This window comes from Antechinus flavipes, chromosome 5 (assembly GCF_016432865.1).
Source record: "Antechinus flavipes isolate AdamAnt ecotype Samford, QLD, Australia chromosome 5, AdamAnt_v2, whole genome shotgun sequence".
Taxonomy (NCBI): Eukaryota; Metazoa; Chordata; class Mammalia; order Dasyuromorphia; family Dasyuridae; genus Antechinus; species Antechinus flavipes.
The window spans coordinates 248369312-248391454 of record NC_067402.1 but is presented as its reverse complement, the minus strand read 5'-3'; the positions used below and the strand labels follow the sequence as shown (position 1 = coordinate 248391454).

Here is a 22143-nt window from a genome sequence, read left to right as displayed (position 1 = left end):
TAAAAGTCTGGTTATCTTTAATGGAGACCCATGTGTAAAATTTGGAGCCATCGCTAAAAAAATTTGCCACTCTGGGATGGTCTCACAGCACACATTAATTTGTGTATTGGTGTAAAAGTGTATATCTTGTCAGGTCTTGTCCCAGATAATTGTACTGCTTGCTTAATGGCCTTTAATAAAATTCTAGCCACAAGCACTGGGTAAGGAGTAAGGCTTTAATTCTGGTTATGCCGGGAGGTTCACCCACTCTATCATACTATCTCCTTGATGAAGGACTGCTGTGGGTGCCTCTTGTGTGGTAAAAACTGATATTTCCAAGGCTTTTTGAGTGACTCTTTCAACCATATTGGATAAAGCCAGTTCAATTTTTCTCAAAGCCTCTTGAGCTTCTTTTGTAAGCTGGTATGATGAATTCAAAGCACTGTCTCCCCTTAAAATGTCATATAATGGTTGTAACTGATAGGTAGTCAAGCCTAACACTGGTCGCATCCATTGGATATCTCCTATCAATTTCTGAAAATCATTTAAGCTTCTCTGTCCTTAAGGACAGTTTTTGTACTGTAAGCACCTTAGGGTATACTTCATATCCTAAATATTGAAAAGGAGCATGTCTTTGAATTTTTTCTTTTTCTTTCTTTTTAAAACAAAAGAAAGCAGGAGATGTAATGGGCTGAGGCTTGAGTTGATACAGTGAGGTCCCAAGCACGTAAGGCTAAATAGTAATTGGACCATACTCTATTAATACATATGCTTGGAGAAAGAATGGCCCCCTCCCACTCTTTGTGCAAGTTCTGATGTGTTGTATAGGAAATGACGTTTTTGGTGGGTGGAGGAAGGGGAGTGGAAAAAGGAAGCAGAAAGAGAGACTGCTGGCTGGTTTCTTGTCACAGCTACTCACATTGCTATCGCGACTGCCCTTCACCTCCGATCCCCCTCTGCTGGCTGGCTTCCCATCGCAGCTGCCCATATTGCTATAGCAATCCTTCTTCACCTCTACTGAGAATAAAGATTGAAGATTTTTCCCTTAATCTGAATTCCTGACTCCAGCTGATTTTAAGTACGCGGTCATCACAAACGAGGAATAAGAAAAAAGCATTAGATTTCTTAATTAGAAGTTTATTGATTCCAAAGCAATCTCAGACTTTGTTTTGTTTGTTTGTTTGCTGAGGCAATTGGGGTTAAGTGACACAGCTAGGAAGTGTTAAGTGTCTGAGGCCAGATTTAAACTCTGGTCCTCCTGACTTCAGTCTATCCACTGCACCACTTAACTGCCCCCCAATAGACTTTGCATATAAAATGCCACCAGCATCCACAAACAGAACTAAGGAGACTGAGTGTAAATCAACAAATGCTAGGTTCATTTCTTTTTTCTGTTATTGTTTTTTTTTTTAATCTCTCCTATGATTTTTCCTTTTTACTCTGATTTTTTCTCTCCCAACATGATTCATAAAGCAATGTGTATTAAAAATAAATAAATTTACTAAGAAAAAAAAGTTTACTGGTGACTATATAGAGAGCATATTGAGTAGAGATAACTGCCATATTTCTAGACACTAAAGACAGCAACAGAATGATAATGAACTAGAGGCACTGATTGCCTTTTAAAAGTTTAGTAGCAAACAATAATAATAGAAAAAGAAAAGTTTAGGGGCTTGCTCATTTTGAAGTACATAATAGGTTCAACATGCTTGTATTAATATGGTCTAACTTAAAATGTTTCTCCATAGGAGGCTTTATGGAGACAGAAGCTGCAGCGCAGGAGTCTCTAGGGTTAGGGAAACTTGGAACTCAAGCTGAGAAGGACCGCCGACTAAAGAAAAAGTAGGTTTAATTTTTTCTTCTCCTTTAGCTAATATTGATATAAAATCTTAGTCCTTTTATTTATTTGGAGAGTCAAAAACAGTCAGATTGAAAGCTAGAAAGACAAAATAATGGTTTGATGTTTCCTTCTTGTTGTTTATTGTAGATTCTCAGTTTGTTTTCTTGATGTATTGGACACAGATTTGAAATGCTTTGCCTAAAATATGCACTTGTAGTAATAATTTCTTCAGAAGAGGATTAGGGGATAGAGACAGGATTTGTAATTATATCAATATACAGGAACTCCTGGATAGGATCCCTTACTGATAAGAGTTCATTTTTGCATCCACATATACAAGAAACTTTTATTGCATCTTAACAAAAAAAAAGACAGGAGTATTTTTGTTATCTAGTGAATGTTTAATTATTACAGAATCCCAACAGACCAGTAACTTCTTGTTTCACATCTGTCAGGAAACTGAGAGTATATCTTTTCATTCATATAAAATGGGTAATAGTTAAATGCCTTGTGAAAGTGATATATTGTGAATCACAGCAGCTGCTGGAAAATAAAGTTGTCTCATAAAGAAAAAACACATATATAGGATGCTTCCAATGTCATCCCAGACATCTGTGAGGGGAAAAAGAAGGTGGTTAGAAGATACTTTGAAAGAAAAGATGTTTCCCTTTTTTCATAATTTGCTCTTTTGCTCATTCCCATTTTCACCCGAGATTCATTCTCATCTTTTGTATCCACAACATTTATTTCCATCCTTCAGTTTGAAGATTTGAAAAATATTCTGTTCCATATTCATTTTTCCTTGTCTTGGGAGAGACACTCTTTGAGCCATTTGTATCATAAACCATTGAACCATTCTTATCATGAAAGGCTGAGCGTTCAAGAATGAATTATTTCCAATGCATTTTTGCTAAAGAACTTCAAAGACATAAGAATGAAATCTAGAATTTTTATTAATATGAATACACCAAGGGAGACCTCAATAAGATGACCCCTTGAATGTCTTAAAAATTTAACTTTTTTTTTTTATCTTTGGCATATATAAAGTTTAAAATGGGCTATTCTCATGTAAATACAATCAGTGAAAGCATCCATGATTAGAAATATTAGTTTTTTCTTTTTATGGTTATTTCTATTATTATTAAAATAAGTACATTTCAAAAACAGTTATATATTATAATTTGTCACAAAAGCTATGCACTATATCATTTTATGCACTATATAATTTAGGTTACTTTGTTCCTAAATATCTCAAATAAAATTATTAACATAGTCTCATACATAATCATTTGCTAACTTAAGAGCAGATTGTAGTATTCTCTAAATCCTCCCCAGTTATCCTCACAGGTACTTAGAGGTACTGCATAATAAAATTTGTCTTCAAACATAAGTGTAACACAATGATAGATGTCACTAATAGGGCCTTTTACAAGCAATCAGAAAATAAAATTTGCCCCAGATTTTCTGTTGAAGTATAAATGAAATCAACAAATATAAATATGACAATGAAATCTAGATAAGATGAATACATGTAAGAAAACAATAAGATGTGCAATATACTGTTCTACTGGCTTCCAGTTTTTAGTAGAAAATGTTTTTTAGATAGTTCTCTTTCGAACTCATAGAGAAATAGAAGTAACTCAAAACGTGTGTATGTGTGTGTGGGTGTGTATGTGTATGTATGTGTGTGTACATTTGTATGGTAACTAATAAGCTTTTTATTTGTTTTTGGCTGCTCATGGACTTAGCCAAGTCTATATTCTGCTCCTATACTTTTTTCTCCAGCTAAGAATTAAAAAGTAATAAATTCAATAAAATTTTGTTTATAAAAGGTTAAAAAGATGTTTTACCTTGAAGCTATAGAAAAACAATCAGAACTAGATTTGACCTACTGGCCAAAATTCTCTGATCATTCATGTCATCACAATATCTAATCTTTTTACTCTTCCTTCTCTCAATCCTTCACCCATACATTTTCTTCCTTTCATAATTTTGATGTTGTAGTTGATCACATCATCCATAAACTGTAATTTACCCTTCAATACATTCCCCTTTGTTCTGTTGTTATTCTTCTTTTGGCAAACATTGGCCTTTCAGGTCCTACTCCATAATCTTAAATACTGCTCAAATTGTTCATTAACAATTAGGTCTGTGAGAAAAAATCTTGTCATCTGATATCAGCTGAGCCTTCACTGTTGCTTGGTAATTCTGATTCTTGTCTGATTGACCACATCAATTCCCCACAACATCTATCCCAGATTTATCTTCTCACGCCCTGATGGCCATTTCCTGTGGCTGGTTTTTCAGCATATGTCTCCTTTTACCTTACTGAGAAAAGTAATAAAAAATCATCTCCTATGATCTCCCTCTTTCTTGCTATTCCTTGTTTCAAACTACAGTAAATCATCCCTTATTCTCTCTTTCTTCACTCAGTTCAATCCAATTATATTCAGTAGACATTTTTGTGTTTGCCTTATACAGCCATTCATTCAGAAAGCATTCATAGACAAGTCATTGGCTTACATCCTACAAATAAACAAAAAGGTCAAGAAATTTAATCTTCTCCAAATGCATAGATAAAATGATAATATTAATAACAAGAACAATTGTTCAATTCATATAGCACTTTAAGATTTGCAGAGAATTTTATATTCATTATCCTATTTCTGTCAGGGTAAAATAATATGGAAAAATTTTTAAAAGAGACAGAATTAGTGGAGGGATGAGAAGAGTTTTATATGGGTGGTACATGATCTGAACTTTGAAGGGAGCACAGAAGTATGTGAGATGGATGTAAGAATGAAGTGTTTTCCATACATGGGAGACCACCTGAAAAACACATAGATGCAGGAGATACTATGTAATTTCTGAGGAACAAAAACTAAATCAATTTAACTAGAATGTAGAATATTCAGTCTCTGAGGAAGAGATGTTTTTTTCTTGCTCAAATCAATTCTTTTACTTGTGTTCTTAATGCCTTTATCTGAGGCAGGTAGGTGGTAGTGTATGTGTCTGACTTGGAACAACTCTCTGATAAGATCTGAGTTTAAGGGGCAGCTAGGTGGTGCAGTGGATAGAGCACTAGCCCTATCTGAGTTCAAATCTGTCCTCAGACATTTAACACTTCCTAGCTGTGTGACCCTGGGCAAGTCACTTGACCTCAATTGCCTCAGCCAAAAAAAAAAAAAAAAAATCTGAGTTCAAATCATTCCTGAGACATTTACTAGTTGTTTGATTTTGGGCAAGTCACTTGACCTCTCTACTGACTTAGCCTCATTTTCCTTGTCTATAAAAATGAAGATAAAAATAGCATTTAGATCATTGAATTTCTCTCCTTAAAACTTTCACCCATTCCTGTCTATTTTCCACTCCAGTCTATTCACCATACCACGATCATAGAGATTTTCCTAAGTTCAGGTTCCACTGTTATTCTGCTACTCAGCAAATTGTTTCTAAGATCAAATAAACTCTTCTATTTAGCATTTAGATTTCTTTTTTTCCTCAGTATTTGATTTTTCCAAATACATGTAAAAATAGATTTCATTATTCATTTTTGTAAAGACTGTGTTAAAAATTTTTCTTCTTCTTACCCTTCACTTTCTTCTCCCCAAAACAGCAAAAAATCTGATGTGGGTTAAATATGAGCACTTAGATTTCTTTACAACCTAGATTCTCCTTCGCTTTCCAGTCTACTTACACATTAGTGTCCTCCATGAACAATACATTTCAGCTATACTGATCTACTTCCTGTTCTACTATATGGCATGCCATCTCACATCTTCATACATTTCCCCTAGCTGAACTAATCTCTAAAGATGTACTTCCTCTTCATTTCTGCTCCTCAGAATCCCTAGTTTTCTTCAAGACTCAACTCAAGTGCCAGTCTTTTTCTGTGAAGTCTTTTTATTTTGTCAGTCTCTTAGGTCAATCTCAACTCTTGATCTATGGTCGTTTGATCCCACATCCTTTGTAGGGTCCTGGACTCTTAAATATAGGTGGATTACCTCTTCTCTTCCCCTCTCCCCCCCAATATATCCATTCTGTTGACAAGTCTTATTGAGGTTATCTACCTATCTTTCATGTTCAATTCAGTTTGTCCATTCATATGGTCTACTCTCTAGTTAGGTTTTCATCACCTTTTGACTGGGCCATTCTAAGAACATCCTAACTCTCTCCAAACCATCTCTCTTATCTTAATTTTTCCATTCTATAATCATCTTCTATAAAACTACCAAAATTCATGTCTAAAATTTTCAATAATTCTCTATCAAATCTATCATGAAGAAAATGAATTAAAAAAAAAAAAAAACTCCTGAGCCTGATACATAAAGCCTCCCTAAATGTAGCTCCAATCTACCTTTACAATCTTATTTCATATTAATTTTGTTCATATTCTTTGTTCAAGAACTTGACATTCCCTCTAAAACCCCTCTTTTTTTTTTTTTTTTTTTAAATATCTAGCATACATTGTCAGAATCTTTGTCTTCATTCCAGGTTTAGCCACTCCCTGGAGGAAGACTTCCCAGTCCCTGCTTGATGTGTGTTTGTGTGTGTTTGTGTGTGTGTGTGTGTTGTGTGTGTGTGTGTGTGTGTGTCTATGCACTCTACCTTCCACATTATCTTTTATTTACTTAGCTGTGTATTTGCTTAGCCATTTAAAATAACCACAGATAATATAAAATACTTGTGAGACTGCCTGCCAAGACAAAGTAGGGACTAAAAAAACATAATTACAAAATACTTTTTACAAAATAAAGACAAATCTAAACAACTGAAGAAATATTCATTTCTCCTAAAACAACATAATAAACTTATTCAGTTAACTTACTTATTCAGTACCATATCAATCAAACTACCAAAAATTATTTTATAAGAGCTAGGAAAAAATAATGATAAAATTCATCTAGAATAAAAGTTCAAAAATATCAAGAGTATTAATAGGAAAAAATGTGAATAAAGGCAGCTTCATAGAATAAAGGCAGATTTCAAAGAATAATTATCAAAACAATCTGGTATTGACTAAAAAATAGAGTGGTACATCAATGGAATAGATTAGGCATGCAATTTTGCTAACCCCAAAGATCTAAAATTTGAGGGCAAGAATTCATTATTTGACAAAAATTTCTGGGAAAACTAGAAAGTATTTTAGTAGAAACTAGGCATAGATCAATGTTGTATATAATATGCCAAAATAGGGGAAAATGGATGAAATTATTTAGAAATAAAAGAGTGATATGAATAAATATGGGGAGCAAAGAAAAATTATCTATGAAATATTTAGATAAAAGAAAAGTTTATGATAGAGAGGCTCTCAGGAAGTAAAATAAATAATTCTGTTTACATGAAATTTAAAAGGCTTTGCCCAAATTAGTCAAAATTACAAGAAAGCAGGAATTTTTTTTTTTTGGGGGGGGGCACATTTCTCTGATAAAGGTCTCATTTCTAAAATATTAAGGAAGCTAAAGTCATATTTATAAAATATTTCTTAAAAAAAATAAATCTTGCCTAGGATATAACATAAACTCCTTGAAGGCAAGGACTCTTGATTTTCTTTGTAGCCCGACTGACTGGCAGCACTATAGTAAGTAATTAGTTATTAAACATTGGATTAAATTTATCCCATCTGTCAAGCTAGCACCTTGATCTTGTACTAGGAATCCATTACAGTATTTTAAGTGATTTTTTTTTTTTTTAGAAATAATGGAGAGAGCCCAGTAAAAAAAAAAAAAAAAAAGAGTTAAATTCTATTTCAGTGGAGAAAAAATGCTTTTCAGGAAATTCTCAGAGCTGACAGACAAGGAAGCTCCTCGGTTAGGGATCTCTTTGTAAGTCTTCAAACTATTGTAACTTCTAATCCCCACCACATGCCACCTTTTCTAGCACAGAAATAACTACTTCAAATGGCCAAGGGACTTTTAAAAATGGTTGTCAAAATAGTCCATAGAACCCCTAGGGAGGAAAAATGGTCTTTTTGATACTTTATAGTTATTTATATTGCTCTTTTCACCTTATTGCTCATCTCAGACGTGTCTAAGAATCAAAACTTGGCATTCCAAATTTATTACAGCCTTCTCTTTTCTCAGTGCGTATAAGATTTCATAATGTTATATGTGTAGCATACTGATTTCTGCAATTCTTATTATCAGTTAATTACCTATAGTAATTATGAGTTTACTCAGAAATCACAATGCCTAATCACAAATTACAAGATAACGTTAGAATCTGAAGCAACTTATATTATTTCTTTCCAATATAACACACGCAGTCAGCATTTAATGAACATTATAAATAACTTTCCTTTAGGGGAAAAAAATCCTAAATTAAAAATTTTTAGACATTTATGTCCACATAATTGTTGTCTTTTTTCATTATCCAGAAAGACATCTCCTCATTCATTTGTACCAGTGCAGAAATTTTATATTATCTTGCTTCTAAATTATCTGGACAGAAAAATCTATAATCCTCACCCAACCTGAAACAGACAACTAGGAGTTTCACCTAGGAGTTTAAGCAAGATTGAGGAGAGTAATTGTACCATTATCATTAATGTACTTCAAGAGACTGAACTTTGAAATGAGGATTTTAGAAAAGGGGCCTCTGGATCTCCCCAAATCATTAGTTAATAATCATTTCTCTCAATAAGTGAAACTTTCCACAAGCATAAATTCTATAATTGTATGATTTAATATTTTGGGGAAAATTCTTAAAAGTTCTTTAATTCATGCTTTATCTGCTTTCCTAATTTATCTAAATAAAAGTGAGATTTCACTACATTTTCATTCTATATTTGGGGATCCTAAGACTTTTAAAGATTTTTCTTTTTTATAAAACGTAGTTCTTCATTATTATTAACTTAAAGTAAGAATAATCATTCTCATAAAAAATTTCTGAAGTTATGTGAGCATTTAAAACTAGCACCTAATAAGTGTTTTGAAGACATATACAAAAAAAAAATTGCATCGGTAATCTGTAAAGAAAGAACAATCAGGGGCAGCTAGGTGGTGCAGTGGACAGAGCACCAGCCCTGAAGTCAGGAGGACCTGAGTTCAAATCTGGCCACAGACACTTAACACTTCCTAGCTGGGCAAGTCACTTAATTCAAATTGCTTCAGCAAAAATAAAAAGAAAAGAAAAAGAAAAAGAAAGATAGATCAACAAATCCTTGAGTTGTATTTCCTTTTCCACTTTACATCCCACCCAGGCTATTTGTTTCTTTTTAATAGCTTCATAACAAAAGAATAAGAAGATTAAAACTTCTTGAGCTTTACTTAGAAACCCATCTATTATTTTTATATAGTCATTTTTAATATAAAAAAGTATTTTTTTTTACATATCTTCATTCTTTTGCATCTCTTGGCTCACAAAATTTCATTACAATTATTTCAGATCATAAAATAAAATCATAAATCATAAAGAAGAATTTTAAATGTTTAATAGAAATATAAATATTTAGTAATAAATTATGCCCAAATATAAATACACAATTTAATAGCTATCCTTTAATTTGAAAAACATAGAAGGGGCAAGAGGGAGTAATAAGATTTGAAACTCAAAATTTTTTTAAATGAATGGTAAAAAACATTTAATTGGAGGGGAAATATTATTTAAAAAAACAAAAAATCCAAAAAAAATTTAATTAAAGAACTTCATTGATCTTTTAAAGGTGATGCAGTTAGGGAATCATATGATGAGGTTAGTGGCAGCGCAAATTGTTATTGGATCCCCTCTTTGGTCGGCGCAGGTCCAACATGAAAGAATTCATGAACCCAAAATATTAGACTGGCAAAAAGAAGTTTATTGTTGGTACTACAGAAGCCAGCTTTTGCTAGGAAGACTGACTTCTGAGTGACAAAGTCCTGGGAGAAAGATAAAGGTCCTAGCAGAGAAATCCTGGCAGAGAGATAAACATCGCTGTTAACACCGAGAAGAGAATGTCTTCACAGCCTGCAGAGGTCCTGACAGGTAGCTATGCCAAGGAGAGAGTAGTTCCTTGACAAGGCATGGTCCTGCTTTGGAGCCTCTGCAAAGAAATGAGTTTAAAGTTGCCCTTTTTTTATAAGAGATCAATTGACTGAGATTACTGCCCCACAGGCCTAGATTTCCAGTAAAATGAAACCACTTAAATTCAAGCTAAGTAGGAGTGGTCCTGGATTAATTTTCAACGCAATAGAGGGTACAACTAATCTCACCAAGATAACAAAATGAAACCACTTTATCTTGATTTCCTGAGGCAGGCCTCTCCCAGAGGAGAGTTTCTCAAAAGTTCAAGCAAAGTTTCTCTCTGCCAAAGTCAAAGGACAGATTCAGGGTTTTCCCCCATTATCAAAGATTATTGATATTTACATTCCTAAATTATGAAATTTTATACATACACACACACACACACACACACACACACACACACACACAAATATATGCCTAATAATGTTTTTTAAGACAAGTCTGGCTTATAGAGTTATCTTTTCATCTCTTTGTTCTTTTGAGTAAAAGTCTCAAGTTTCTTTGAATTAGTTAAATGTGGCTAAGTTAGGAACCTAAATAGTTCAAAGTAGATGAGAAATAGATAATACTAGAAGTTAAAAAAAAAAAAAAGGAAATATTATCATTAAGCTCATTTCTCTCTTCAGTCATTAGAGATTAGTTTCACAATCTTAAAAGTATTGAACATAACCAATTTTATATAGAGATATATATTTTACATGAAACACTTTTCTGTGCTGTATTCTGATTTTGTTTCTCCCTTTAAAAAAATCAATTTGTAGCTAGAGCTAAATGTCAAGAGTCTGAAATGATATATTTGACTATGTCTGTATGTATGTGCTATATTTATTTGCATATGCAAATATATGCCATAAAATTATGAGAGAGAAAGTTTTATAGCAAATGGCTATATATAGCACATAATAGTCTTTGCTGGCTATTTTAGAGAGTAAAAGTGTTTGTTGTTGTTAAAACTATAAAGCAAGCTCTTGGACTTTTGAATCACTGATAATCCTTGGAATGCTTTGATCATAGGGATATATTCTTACTCCTTAATTTTTAAGTAAAAGATAAAGAATTGATATTTCCAAAGAGTGATATTCACATATAAAATTATTCTTTTATAGGATTTTATAGGAAAAAGACCAAATCCACCTGCTGATCAGGGCTTTGAGTTAATGAGATTGCCATTTTGAATATCTAAAAATCTTTAATATACATTACATTTGCATTTCATTTTGTAGTGCATATTTGTATTAGTAGCAATATTTCCAATAATATAGTTTTTCTAATTTAATACCTCTTCACACCATGTTAGTTTAATTAACTATAACTCTCTATTAACATAGTCTTGACTTTCTCATGTTCAAGTAAAAAGACATTAGAATAAATAACTCATTTTTTCAAAAATTTCTGATTAAGAATGCAGCTTTTATTCTTTCTATTCTTTTTCTTTTGAACATTGCATCAGTGACAAAAATCACCTTGAAAAAGATAATTATGATGTATTTCACAGCAATATTTTAACACTTCATGAATATTCTGTCTTTTTTCTCTGCAGAGATAGGATATGCTCTTTAAGATTCATTTGACAAATTAAAAATTTTTTCAATATATTCTTATATTAAGGTATCAGTTCATTCTCTCTCTGGAATTTGAATTGAGTAATTCAAATATATAGGAGAGAAATAGTAATTGATTGAAGAATACCACCAAATTTGAGAGAATTTTCCACTAAGCTACTTTGGGTGTGTTTATATCTTAATTCTTTTCTTTTCTTTTTTTTTTTTTTTTTTTTTTTGCTTGAATTTTCTATTTTGACACATTTACCCCTGCTTCTCTTTTCTCAACACATTAGCTGCTTATATAAAGTTTTAAACTAGTGAATGCAGAGGTTAGGAGGATTATATTGCTTTATCATTGACGTATTTCTTTCATCCCCTCTCATGGGAGAATAATTTCTCAGTGCATCTGGTAAGCTATGGAAGTAGTGACATATGGCAAATGATACTTTGGACAATATTGTTGGCAGCTCTACTTCGCCTCTGTTCTCAACCACATGAATATGAGGTTGACTGGCTGGTGAGCTGGTTCACCCACCTGGAAGCAATTTCCTTTGGATTCATCATGGCTTCTGTTGTATTTATGTGTTAATGTATTATCAAGGTGAAAACATGTTTGAAAGTAATTTTCTTAGGATCTCAGGATGAGAATTATTTTTATGATATTTAGGGCTTATGTAGCAATCAGAAAGGTTTTCCATAGCAATTTTAGAGTTCAGCCTAGAATTTTTAAAAATGCAGATTTACCAAAGTAAAAACAAAGTCAATATGTTCTTTGAATGTCTTTCAAAATGTGTAGTCCTTTCATTTTTACTTTTGCCCTTTTCCTGTATGACAAATAAGAAAATAAGAAAATCGAATCCAAGTGATTTGTGAAAAAATACAGAAATAGGTGGCAAAATTGTCAATAAGTGAAAAATGTATTTTAGGAATTCTTATGGCTAACTAGGAAAAACAGCAGGGAAGTGAATTTCCTACCATATCATGTGAAAATTTTATACAATGTCCACAGTTCATTGTAATTTAAAAACAAACAATAATTTGAACTAATTTCAGTCACATTTTCTCAGCCCTTCTGCTACATCCAGAGAATAAAAGTTGTGCTTGTAACCTAACAATTAGAGGATTTTAGAGGTAAAAGGAACCAAGGAGATTATTTAATTCAATCCTTTTAATTTTACATATAGGAAAACTAAATCTCAGAAAAAATTTTGGGTTTCTTGAGTCACATAACTTGTGAGTGATCTAGATGAACCTAAACCCTTTTCTTCTCATTTCTTATCAACTGTTCTTTCCTATAAGCAAACTACCTCTCTATATCCCTCAAATGTTTTTTTGCAAATTAAGACAGTAACTTCTTAAAAGTACTATGAGATTCAGAGTTCTCTGCATTTCTTTGAATTATTCAATCAACCAGTCAATCAATAAACATTTATTAAACACCTACTATGTGCCAGGCATTGTGCAAAAAGAAGGCAATCGTTTCCTCAAAAAGCTTACAATCTAATGTATTGGAGTGACTATAATGAGTTTTTACTTTCCAAAAGAACTATACTCCTTCTCAGGATGTAGCAGATGCTGGAAAAATATGGTTCTGCATGTTTCTGACTGGCTAACAGTATGCATATGGCAAACTAGCTGATTTGTCAGATATGAGAACTGGCACTCAGCCTAATGCTGAGGCAATATGATTAATGTGTATGTCACTGAAAAAAATAGAGAGCCATCACCCACAGGGTGTTCTCATATCTGAAATGATGCTTTTCTTTTTATCACTTGGCTTTCTCTGGATTAAAATGTATCCATTAACATTTGTGTGCTTTTCTTTTCCATCCATCCTTCTCCATCCCATGAAAAGCACATCTGGGTAAGTTAAAATCACAATGACTGCTGAACATGCTTACTTTCAGCACCATGCTTGTTTTATTTCTTTTTTTTCTTCTTAGTTTATTTCCTTTCAGTTACAGCACCAGAAATACCATCACCTACCAACAATTAAAAAATGGGAAGGATTCATTCTCAAGCTAAAAAGGAAATCATTGGTCTCAGAGGAATGTTCAAGCAAAAACAACAACAAAAATCTTTTTTGGTTTTATGCCATTTTTTTTCTATCACTTTTAGACTCAAAAAAGACTTATTCTTCTAATCCAAGTCACTGGTTAGATAGAAAATGGGAGTTTTGAGAAGCCTATTGGCAATTTCTAGCCATGAAATATTTAGGTACCTTTGTGACAACTTTTAGTTATAACAACATAAAGAAGGATTTCCTTCTCCTTACTACTATCCCTACAGCTCACTTGAATTTAGTTTCTTGGAACACCCAATTTGTACTTGGGGAATAACTTTAATATTGAGGAACCTGAATTTGCTTGAATGTGCATTGCCTGTACTGTTTCTGACAAAATTTAGATCTCTTCAAGAGTTTGGTTATTTCTCTTGTAATTTCAGACTCTTGCATCCTGCTTTTTAATCAGAGATCAATGATATCATATCAGAAAGTCTGAATATTTTGATAAAATCAGAATATTTTGCTGGGCAAATTGGGCGAATTGCTTTAGAGTAGAACAACAACATAAAAAAATAAAATATTTGAAAATTTTAACATCCCTGTAATCTTTGGCACTGGTAAGCTGATGAACTCAAGGGGAAAAAAAAAAAAAAAAAAAAAAAAACTTTTTTTGCCAAGGGAGGGAAATAAGGTTTTCCATTTATATTTAAATGAATGTTTTATTTTGTTTTTATAAATTAACTAAGATGAAGTGATTTGAGCATATCTAATCAAACTTAAAGAGAATAAGTAAACTTAAAATAAGAAACTGAAATTTATGGGAAGGATAGGGGAAAAGGAAGTGGGTGTTATGCTAATAATCTCTAGTCCTTAAGAAACTGAAATTTATGGGAAGGATAGGGGAAAAGGAAGTGGGTATTATGCTAATAATCTCTAGTCCTTTATTCTATGTGCTTTGCAAAATTAATTTACTCATTGCTATATCTTGACCTATGTATGAAGACATATGCTTTGGGATAATATGCAGTATTAGGCAAAGCAGTTCATGTCCTTCATACTGCAGAGCAAGAAGTTCTGCATGCTATTATCTGAAATTACCTCCCCATTCTGTACTTGGACAATGCTAAATTTAGATTCAGAAACCTGGATTCAAATCCTGATTTTTTTTTACATTCATTTATTTGCATAATCCTAGGTACCTGATTTCTCTTTCCTCTTCACTATAATAAAGATGTGGAGCTTTTGTATTCTCCGTGCTTGCATGGGAACTTGTACAAAGTCAGAATTAAGTCAACTAAATAAGCATTTATTAAGTACTTTCTTTTAACAGATGGTTCCTAAATGAGTGCTTGATATAAATCTCTTCTAACACTTAATCGATAATCCCTTGGCTGCCCATTCTCCTTTAAGTAGTTTAATAAGTTCACAGGCTCAGTAGGAGCAAAAATTTAGAATTGAAAGAAACCTTAAAGATCCATATATTGCCCAGCCTTCTCACCAAAGAGGAAACTGAAGTTGAGAGAGCTGAAATCACTTGTTAACGGTTACACTCATAGAAAGTTATAAAGGTATAAAATTGTTCACAGATTTTTGGCACAATGAATAGAGTCAAGAAAACTCCTCACATACTCAACACCTTTATCTTCAACAATTACAAGTGTAAGACCTTGGGCAAGTCACTTAATCCTATTTGACTCAATTTCCTCATCTGTGAAATAAACTGGAGGAGGAAATAGCTAATCACTCTAGTATCTTTGCCAAGAAGATCCCAAATGGGGTCACAGAAAGTTAGGTGGAACTGATAAGACTCAACAAGGACAACAACTTTCAATTCTAAAGCCATCTTTGTTTCTATCAACAAGCTACCTCCATCTATTTGTATGTAGTTTGCTGGATTTGGGGTCAGAGAATCTAAGTTCAAATCACAGGTCTGCTTCCACTTTCTCCCTTTGTGCTTTTGAATAATTCCCATCATCTCAATGGTCAGTTTTCTCTACTCTTATGTCTACAATCTGGTTCCTTCCTCCATTTCTAGTTTTCTTACTCACTATTTCTCTCTTCGTATTGTCTCCTGACATATAAGTTTGCCAAAAAGAAAGAAACCCAGGAGACTTGGAGGTAAAATGTATCAAAATGGAAAGTGTAAAAAAACAGTAGGACTATTTCATTGGAGCTAGATTTTGAAGGGCCTGCAGTGCAGGTGCCACAGTGACTATTCTGTTCTGTAAACCAAAGATGAAGTTTCTCAAGCAAGGGAGTGATGTGCCCAGACATACAAAGGAGTACAAGCATGGTAAAATGGAATAACTATTGGCTTTGAAGGTAGAGGAACTGAGTTCAAATCTTCCCTCTTTCATTTATCATATATGAGGACATTGAGCAAGTCACTTCTTTTTTTTTTTTCTTTCTTTCTTTCTTTCTTTTTTCTTTTTCTTTTTTACTTTTTGCTGAGGCAATTGAGGTTAAGTGACTTGCCCAGGAACACACAGATAGGAAGTGTTAAATGCCTGAGACCAAATTTGAACTCAAGTCCTCCTGACTTTAGAGCTGATGCTCTATCCGCTGTGCCCCCTATCTGCTCTTTTTTCTTTTTTTTTTAGGAAGTAGGGTAAAGTTGTCTTCATTTTCTCATTTGTAAAATGAAGAAGTGGGAAGAGGGTCTCTTTCAGATTTAAGTAATCTTTGATCTATGACCTTAGGTCAGTCATAAGAAATTTTATTTTGGCATATGGTTAATTCAATCCATGTGCTAAGCTTTGGAAATATGAAGTCAAGGAAGAGAAGAAAGAAGAGTGTGAATCTGTAGTATCTTCATTTTAAAACTGAGAAAACTGAGGGTAAGAAAAATTACAGTCACTTATACAGGGCAAATCAATTTGTATCTGAGGCTGGATTTGAACTCAAGTCTCCTTGACTCTAAACCAATACTCTATCTACTGTACTACTAGCCTGTAGTTGAGTGGTTTATACAGTTTTCTTTTTGCAGCCCAATCTTTTCCTTCAATCAACCAATAAACATTTATTAAGTGGTTAATATGTGCCAGGTACTGTGCTGAGCCTAGCTACACTTTCTTGTTTTGCAAACACTCTACTTTCTCCATACCCAAACATACATTGTACAAAATCAAAGGAGCCTCGAGACAATGAAGTTCTGTGCTTGCATGGAAGTTTTATCAATTAATCAACAAGCACTCCTAGGGATTACCATTCTAAAAGGTAACATAATAATCTTAAAAGATAAGCTTGTCTCAAAAAAATTTCTGGCCAACTTTATGAGAAGTGACATTCCAGTAGAGAGATCAAAACAGCAATATTTGAGTGTAAATAACTAACTGCTTAGAAATAAAGCAATAAAGGAAAATAATTGAGAGACAGTATAGAATTAGTGCTGAATTTGGAGGGTGAGGATTTGTTTTCAAATGCATATGATATGATTTTAACAAATCATATCATATCACTACTTTAAACTGCATTTCTTTAATCTAGAAATTATGGCAATTGGACTAGTTAGCTTCTAAGGTTCCTTCCAGCTATATAGTTCAGCAAACATCTGTCATGTATATCAGTAAATGCTGGGAATGTCAGGCACATCAATAAATGTTGGGAATACTGAAAAAGAAAGGCAGAAGACAGTCCCTATTCTAAAGGAGCTCACAGTCTAATGGGAAGGATAACAGGCAAACTAAGGTGTACAAATAAGCTTTATATATATGATGGATTGGAGTTAATCATCAGAGGGAAGACATTACCATTAAAGAAGATCAGAAACGATTCTTGTAGAAGGTGAGATTTTAATTAGGAGCCTCAGAAGGTCATCAATAAATGTTTGTTAGTTAATAGATAAGACTGCCATGTAAAGCACAGAATTTCATTGTCTCTAGCCCCTTTATTTTTGCACATCATTAATTTTTTTTTTTCTTGTGAGTGGTTAAATTGAAGTGAGAAAGGAAAACATGCAAATCCTCAAATACAATCAAATGGAAATTAATCTGTTTTATGAAAATAAGATTTAAGCTTTAGAGAAGTTTGAATGGAAATAGTGAAAGAAACCTGAATTTAAATTTAATTCACACTGCTTCACACTAAAGCAGCCAAACTGGGCTTCTCTTCCTGGATCCTAAACAAGAAGTTTATGGACATTTTAATTGGGATCCTTCTAAAAAGTTCATGTGCCAAAGAGCCCATTAATGGGATAAACCCACACATATACTTCTGAGTTTGAATAATGTATTCAAACATTGGCCTCTATTTGAATGCTGTAATTTTGAAATTAGATCAAATGCATTAATTTTATTATTTCACATTCTAAATTTGATGGCCTTTCATATGTGTAGTTAGAAATGAAATGTTTAGGAATAGTTGATTGGAATTTATAAAATATTTCTATTTGAAAGAAACATATTCATTGAGATATACATTTAAAGTCTGCAACTATTGTGAGACTTAAAAAAAAGATGCATACTATTTTGTGGCTAATTAAAAATTAAACTCATTTATCAATTAGTTTTCTTACCAAGTCTTCATGCTCTACTGCTAAGACTCTAACCACCACAACATACCACTTACTATATGTTTCACAGAATTATCTAAGCTAATTCAGGCAGAAAATGATTAAGATTATAATTAATGCAAGCACAATTTTTTGAACAATGTCTTAATCATTTTCTCTTTTTCTTCCCCCCCACTTACCAAATTCTTCTAGGTACAAGTTAGTCCAGCCTCATAGAAGGAAACATTCATTCTCTACTATAAGTATCATTGTTCTATAATTCTCTCCTGAGTTTTAAAAATGGAACTTCTGAATATAGGGAGTACATGAGCAAGAATCAAACTTAGGCAACACCAAAATGTTCATAACCACTGATTGAAATAACCTTTCAATTCAAGTGTAATCCAGAATTTCCCTTAACTTGTACATTTGTATTATAGATTAACAATTCAGATATGTAAAAATTTCTCTTTGGGTAAAAAAATTGTTTAGATATATAAATACACACACAAACTTACAAACATGTAGGTATATGTGTATATGTATGTATATACATATGTGTATATGTATCTTTTGCCATATGTGTATATGCATATATATGTATATATTCACATGCAGGTATAAAATAGAACATCATAATCTATAACAAATTCTAGCTATGAAGTTGACTCAATAGAAAATTATATTATGGGGAAAATCACCTCTTTGTATCAGAACTTCCATATGAGAAAACAGAGGTAATAATAACTTATAATATCTTCTGGCATATGCTTTGAGCTCAGCAGAATCACCTCTGCTGATTCCTATCTTCTCACACTTCATTCTCTGAAATTATGGTCCATATTATATCTTGTAGAGAATGCATTCAATTTGTGGTGGCCTTCTATTTTTTTTTAATACATTGTGGGAATTAGCCCCCAAAATTGTTATCTTTGTGCATATAACCAGTCCACACACACTTCCAGGTTTACATATTCTTTCCAATAAATTTTATGACATTTCATTATTGGAAATGTGTTTTTAACCTACTTAATGCCTCTATGCATCTTCCCATTTCTCTCTGAGTCTCTTTGTTTTAGATTCTTTTTAAAGTATAGTATTCCTCAATTCCTAGCCACAGAGAATTGCTGAGAGAATGTTGGGCTTTTGCAGAAGCAGACAAATTGGATTCATGGAAGGTATTAGACATTGCCTGAGTACAATCAAGTTCAATATATTTTTTCAATTCAATTGTGGGTCAGTCCATTGTCTAGCTAACGTACTTCAACCAAGATTTATACATAGATACACATAGAGATGGACTAAATTAATAGTCTATCTACCTAATAGCGTATTATAATATGAATTTCTCCCTTATGGGTCTTTAGGTCAATTTCTTTCAAATAAGTATGGTCTTCATTTTGGAAGCTTCTTACTATTTCAAATCTTTATGTTTAGTTTTGGTTTTATAGGGAAAAAAATCCCTCTCCTGGACTCCATGAAGGATATCCTGATTGGCAATGATGAATATCTTATGTGGGAAGTTTCTGTTTATTCCTCACTTAACTTGGATATTTTTCCAGATTGCTATATAAAGCTATATTTCCAGTTGTGTCTGTTATGTGATCTTATGTTAGATTAATGTTTACAAAATAGCTAACCCCCTGTAAGATCCTTTAGTTACAAAGTCCAATCTATTAATTCTTTTTATAATAGTAAAAAATAGATACAAAAGAATCTTATATCTTTCATCACTGTAAGTTCAAAATTATGAAAATGAAATATATTATCAGTAACTCAAATTGTCTCTTCCCTTTTCATGTTTTCATTAAGGATACTCTAGGGAACTAAAAGATCATTCTCATAAAGGTTGTATAGAATTGAGAAGGTAGCCACATATGGTTTATAACTCATGACCACTTACTTTGGCAACTTCTATGATCTTCACATTCTTTTGATGTCAGTCAAAAACTGACTCAAAGTACCTTTAAAATTGTGTATAAATTTCAGTATAAATTTCTTTTTTATTTCATCTTCCTAATGAGCATTATTACTGTTTTCTCATAAGACCTATGAGTCCAACTGAGATGGAAGAGTTCAAATGTTGTGGCTTGACTTCTAAGTGAAGAGAATATATATATATATTTACAGAAATGCTCCCAAATTTCTTCCATATTTTTTTTTCCTACCAGTTTCATCCAAAAATGCTTTTGGAATACCTTGGATTAGCTGAGTCTCATGCTGAGGATGTTGTAATGAAACTGAACCTGAAATCAAAAGAGACCTATGAAAGAAGCATACTACTTTAGAAATAGATTCATTGTGTAATTATCGAAAGTCACTTAAAAATCAAGGCAGCTATTAGTATTATTTTTGTTACTTTTTGAATCTGACTCATGACCTCATTTAGATTTTGTTTGTTTTGTTTTTTGGCAAAAATACTGGAGTGATTTGCTCATTTCTTCTCCAACTTATATTGTAAGTGAGGAAACTGAGGTAAACACGGTTAAATGACTTACTCAGAGTAATACAGCTAGTAAGTGTCTGAGACCAGATTTGAACTCAAGAAGATAAGTCTTTGGGACTCCAAGCCGGTCATTCTGACTGTACTACCTAATTGCCCTACTAGGAGGAGGAGGAGGTGGATAAAATGAAGGAGAAGAAGGAAGGAAGGAAGTGGAGGAAGAGGAGGAGAAGAAGGAATAGGTAGCAGTAATAGGAGATAATAAGAGTAGAAGTAGGTAGGATTATAGGAATAGAAGTGGGTGGTGGTGGTGGTGGTGGTGGTGGTAGTAGTAGTAGTAATAATAATAATAGTTAGTACCACCTAAATTGTAATCAGTGCAATGCTAGGTGTCTTGGGAAATGCAAAAAGGGGCCAGAAATGGAAGTTAGAACATTTTCTCTGACCTTAAGATTTCAGTAGTATTTGAATGGTATAGTGAACAGAGTTCAGAGACTTGGGGTTAGGAAATCTAAGTTCAAATCTTTTCTCAGTCATTTAAAAGCATTGTCAGCTAAAGCAAATTACTGAACCTTTTTCAACCTGTGCTTCCCTTCCCCCCACTCTCCATTTCTGCCCCTATAAAGTGAAAATGATATGTAAATCTTAAAGCTACTATTTTAGAGAAAATAAGATACATGCAGATAATTAGACATGTATATATAAGGATACAGCTAAAGGGGGGAAATATTTTTTAGATTTGTTTTATGCTGTCATTGATGTTGGAAACTTCCTGTGAGGAAAATTCAAATTATCAAATACCAGTTCAAATCAGCAAATTATAACTGTAGAATTTAAAATTCTGAAAATTCCCAGGAACCCTATGAATTTAAAACTAACAGAGCTTCCCTCAGCTAGAATGTGCGAGAAATGAAATTGAAACAATATGAATATTAACTATTATTCCAGACAGAGGAACCAATATAAGCAATGGGAATTTATGGCATTGAAGCCTACCTTTCTACAAAGGCCCTCAATTGAACTGAATGGTATATATACTATGTGGAGGTAGAAGGTGAGCTTGTCTAGCAGGAGATAGTTAAAAAGGTGTGTTTATATTGTGGATGTTTCTGTGCATGAATGAATGGTTTGGATTATTCCACTGGAAGCCTCTGGAGTAGAATGAATAAGGGAACTATATGCCTTAGAGCCTTCAGGGGAAATCCAATTTTGTTTCTAATTGGAATCAAATCCAAATTTAGAAATCAATTGTGCTTCAAAAAACTCAGCTAGCAAGCATTTCCTGATTGTCTACCACATAGATAAGAGCTACTTTCTTACATAACCCAGAGTTGTACCCGAGGCAGGGCTACCAGAGATGAGTTCTAAATTGTCAGATCTAAAGGATGTTGACAGTACATCAGTATATAAATAACAAGAGCTTAGCATTTGGTTGATAAGAATAATTATTTTAAAAGGGAAAACTGTAGATGATTGCCTGGAATGAATACTCTTGAGTCTCATGCTTCCCTGAACAAAATCCCCATGACCTATCTCCAACTTCACTCTGTCCCTGGATCTGTATTTTCTTCCTGAGGTTGGGAGTGTTGTGTTCTCCTCACCCAGGTGAAGGAATGTTTCTTATCACTTACAATGGTCTACAGCATGTGACTTCTTTGTGGCTTGCTTAGTTACAATTCAGAAGTAAAGTACTGTAAAAGATAGTTTTAATAACTTTTTTATTTTAATATACATTAATTTTTCATTCTTACTCCTTGCTTCAATTGGAAAAAAAGAAAGAAAAACAAAATCCTCATAATAAATGTATATAGTTGAACAAAATAAATTTTTCCATTAGCCATC

At 33.0% G+C, this 22143-nt stretch overlaps 1 protein-coding gene across 8 annotated transcripts in view; it reads left to right on the top strand.

The window, feature by feature from the left end:
* Positions 1 to 22143, top strand: part of PPFIA2 (PTPRF interacting protein alpha 2) — a 668498-nt gene that overhangs the window by 606096 nt on the left and 40259 nt on the right. For all 8 annotated transcript variants that reach the window (XM_051962865.1, XM_051962864.1, XM_051962862.1 and 5 more), the window contains one exon: positions 1728 to 1821. In XM_051962865.1, the coding sequence (XP_051818825.1) occupies positions 1728 to 1821 (94 nt within the window). The remainder of the gene's footprint in view (positions 1 to 1727; positions 1822 to 22143) is intronic.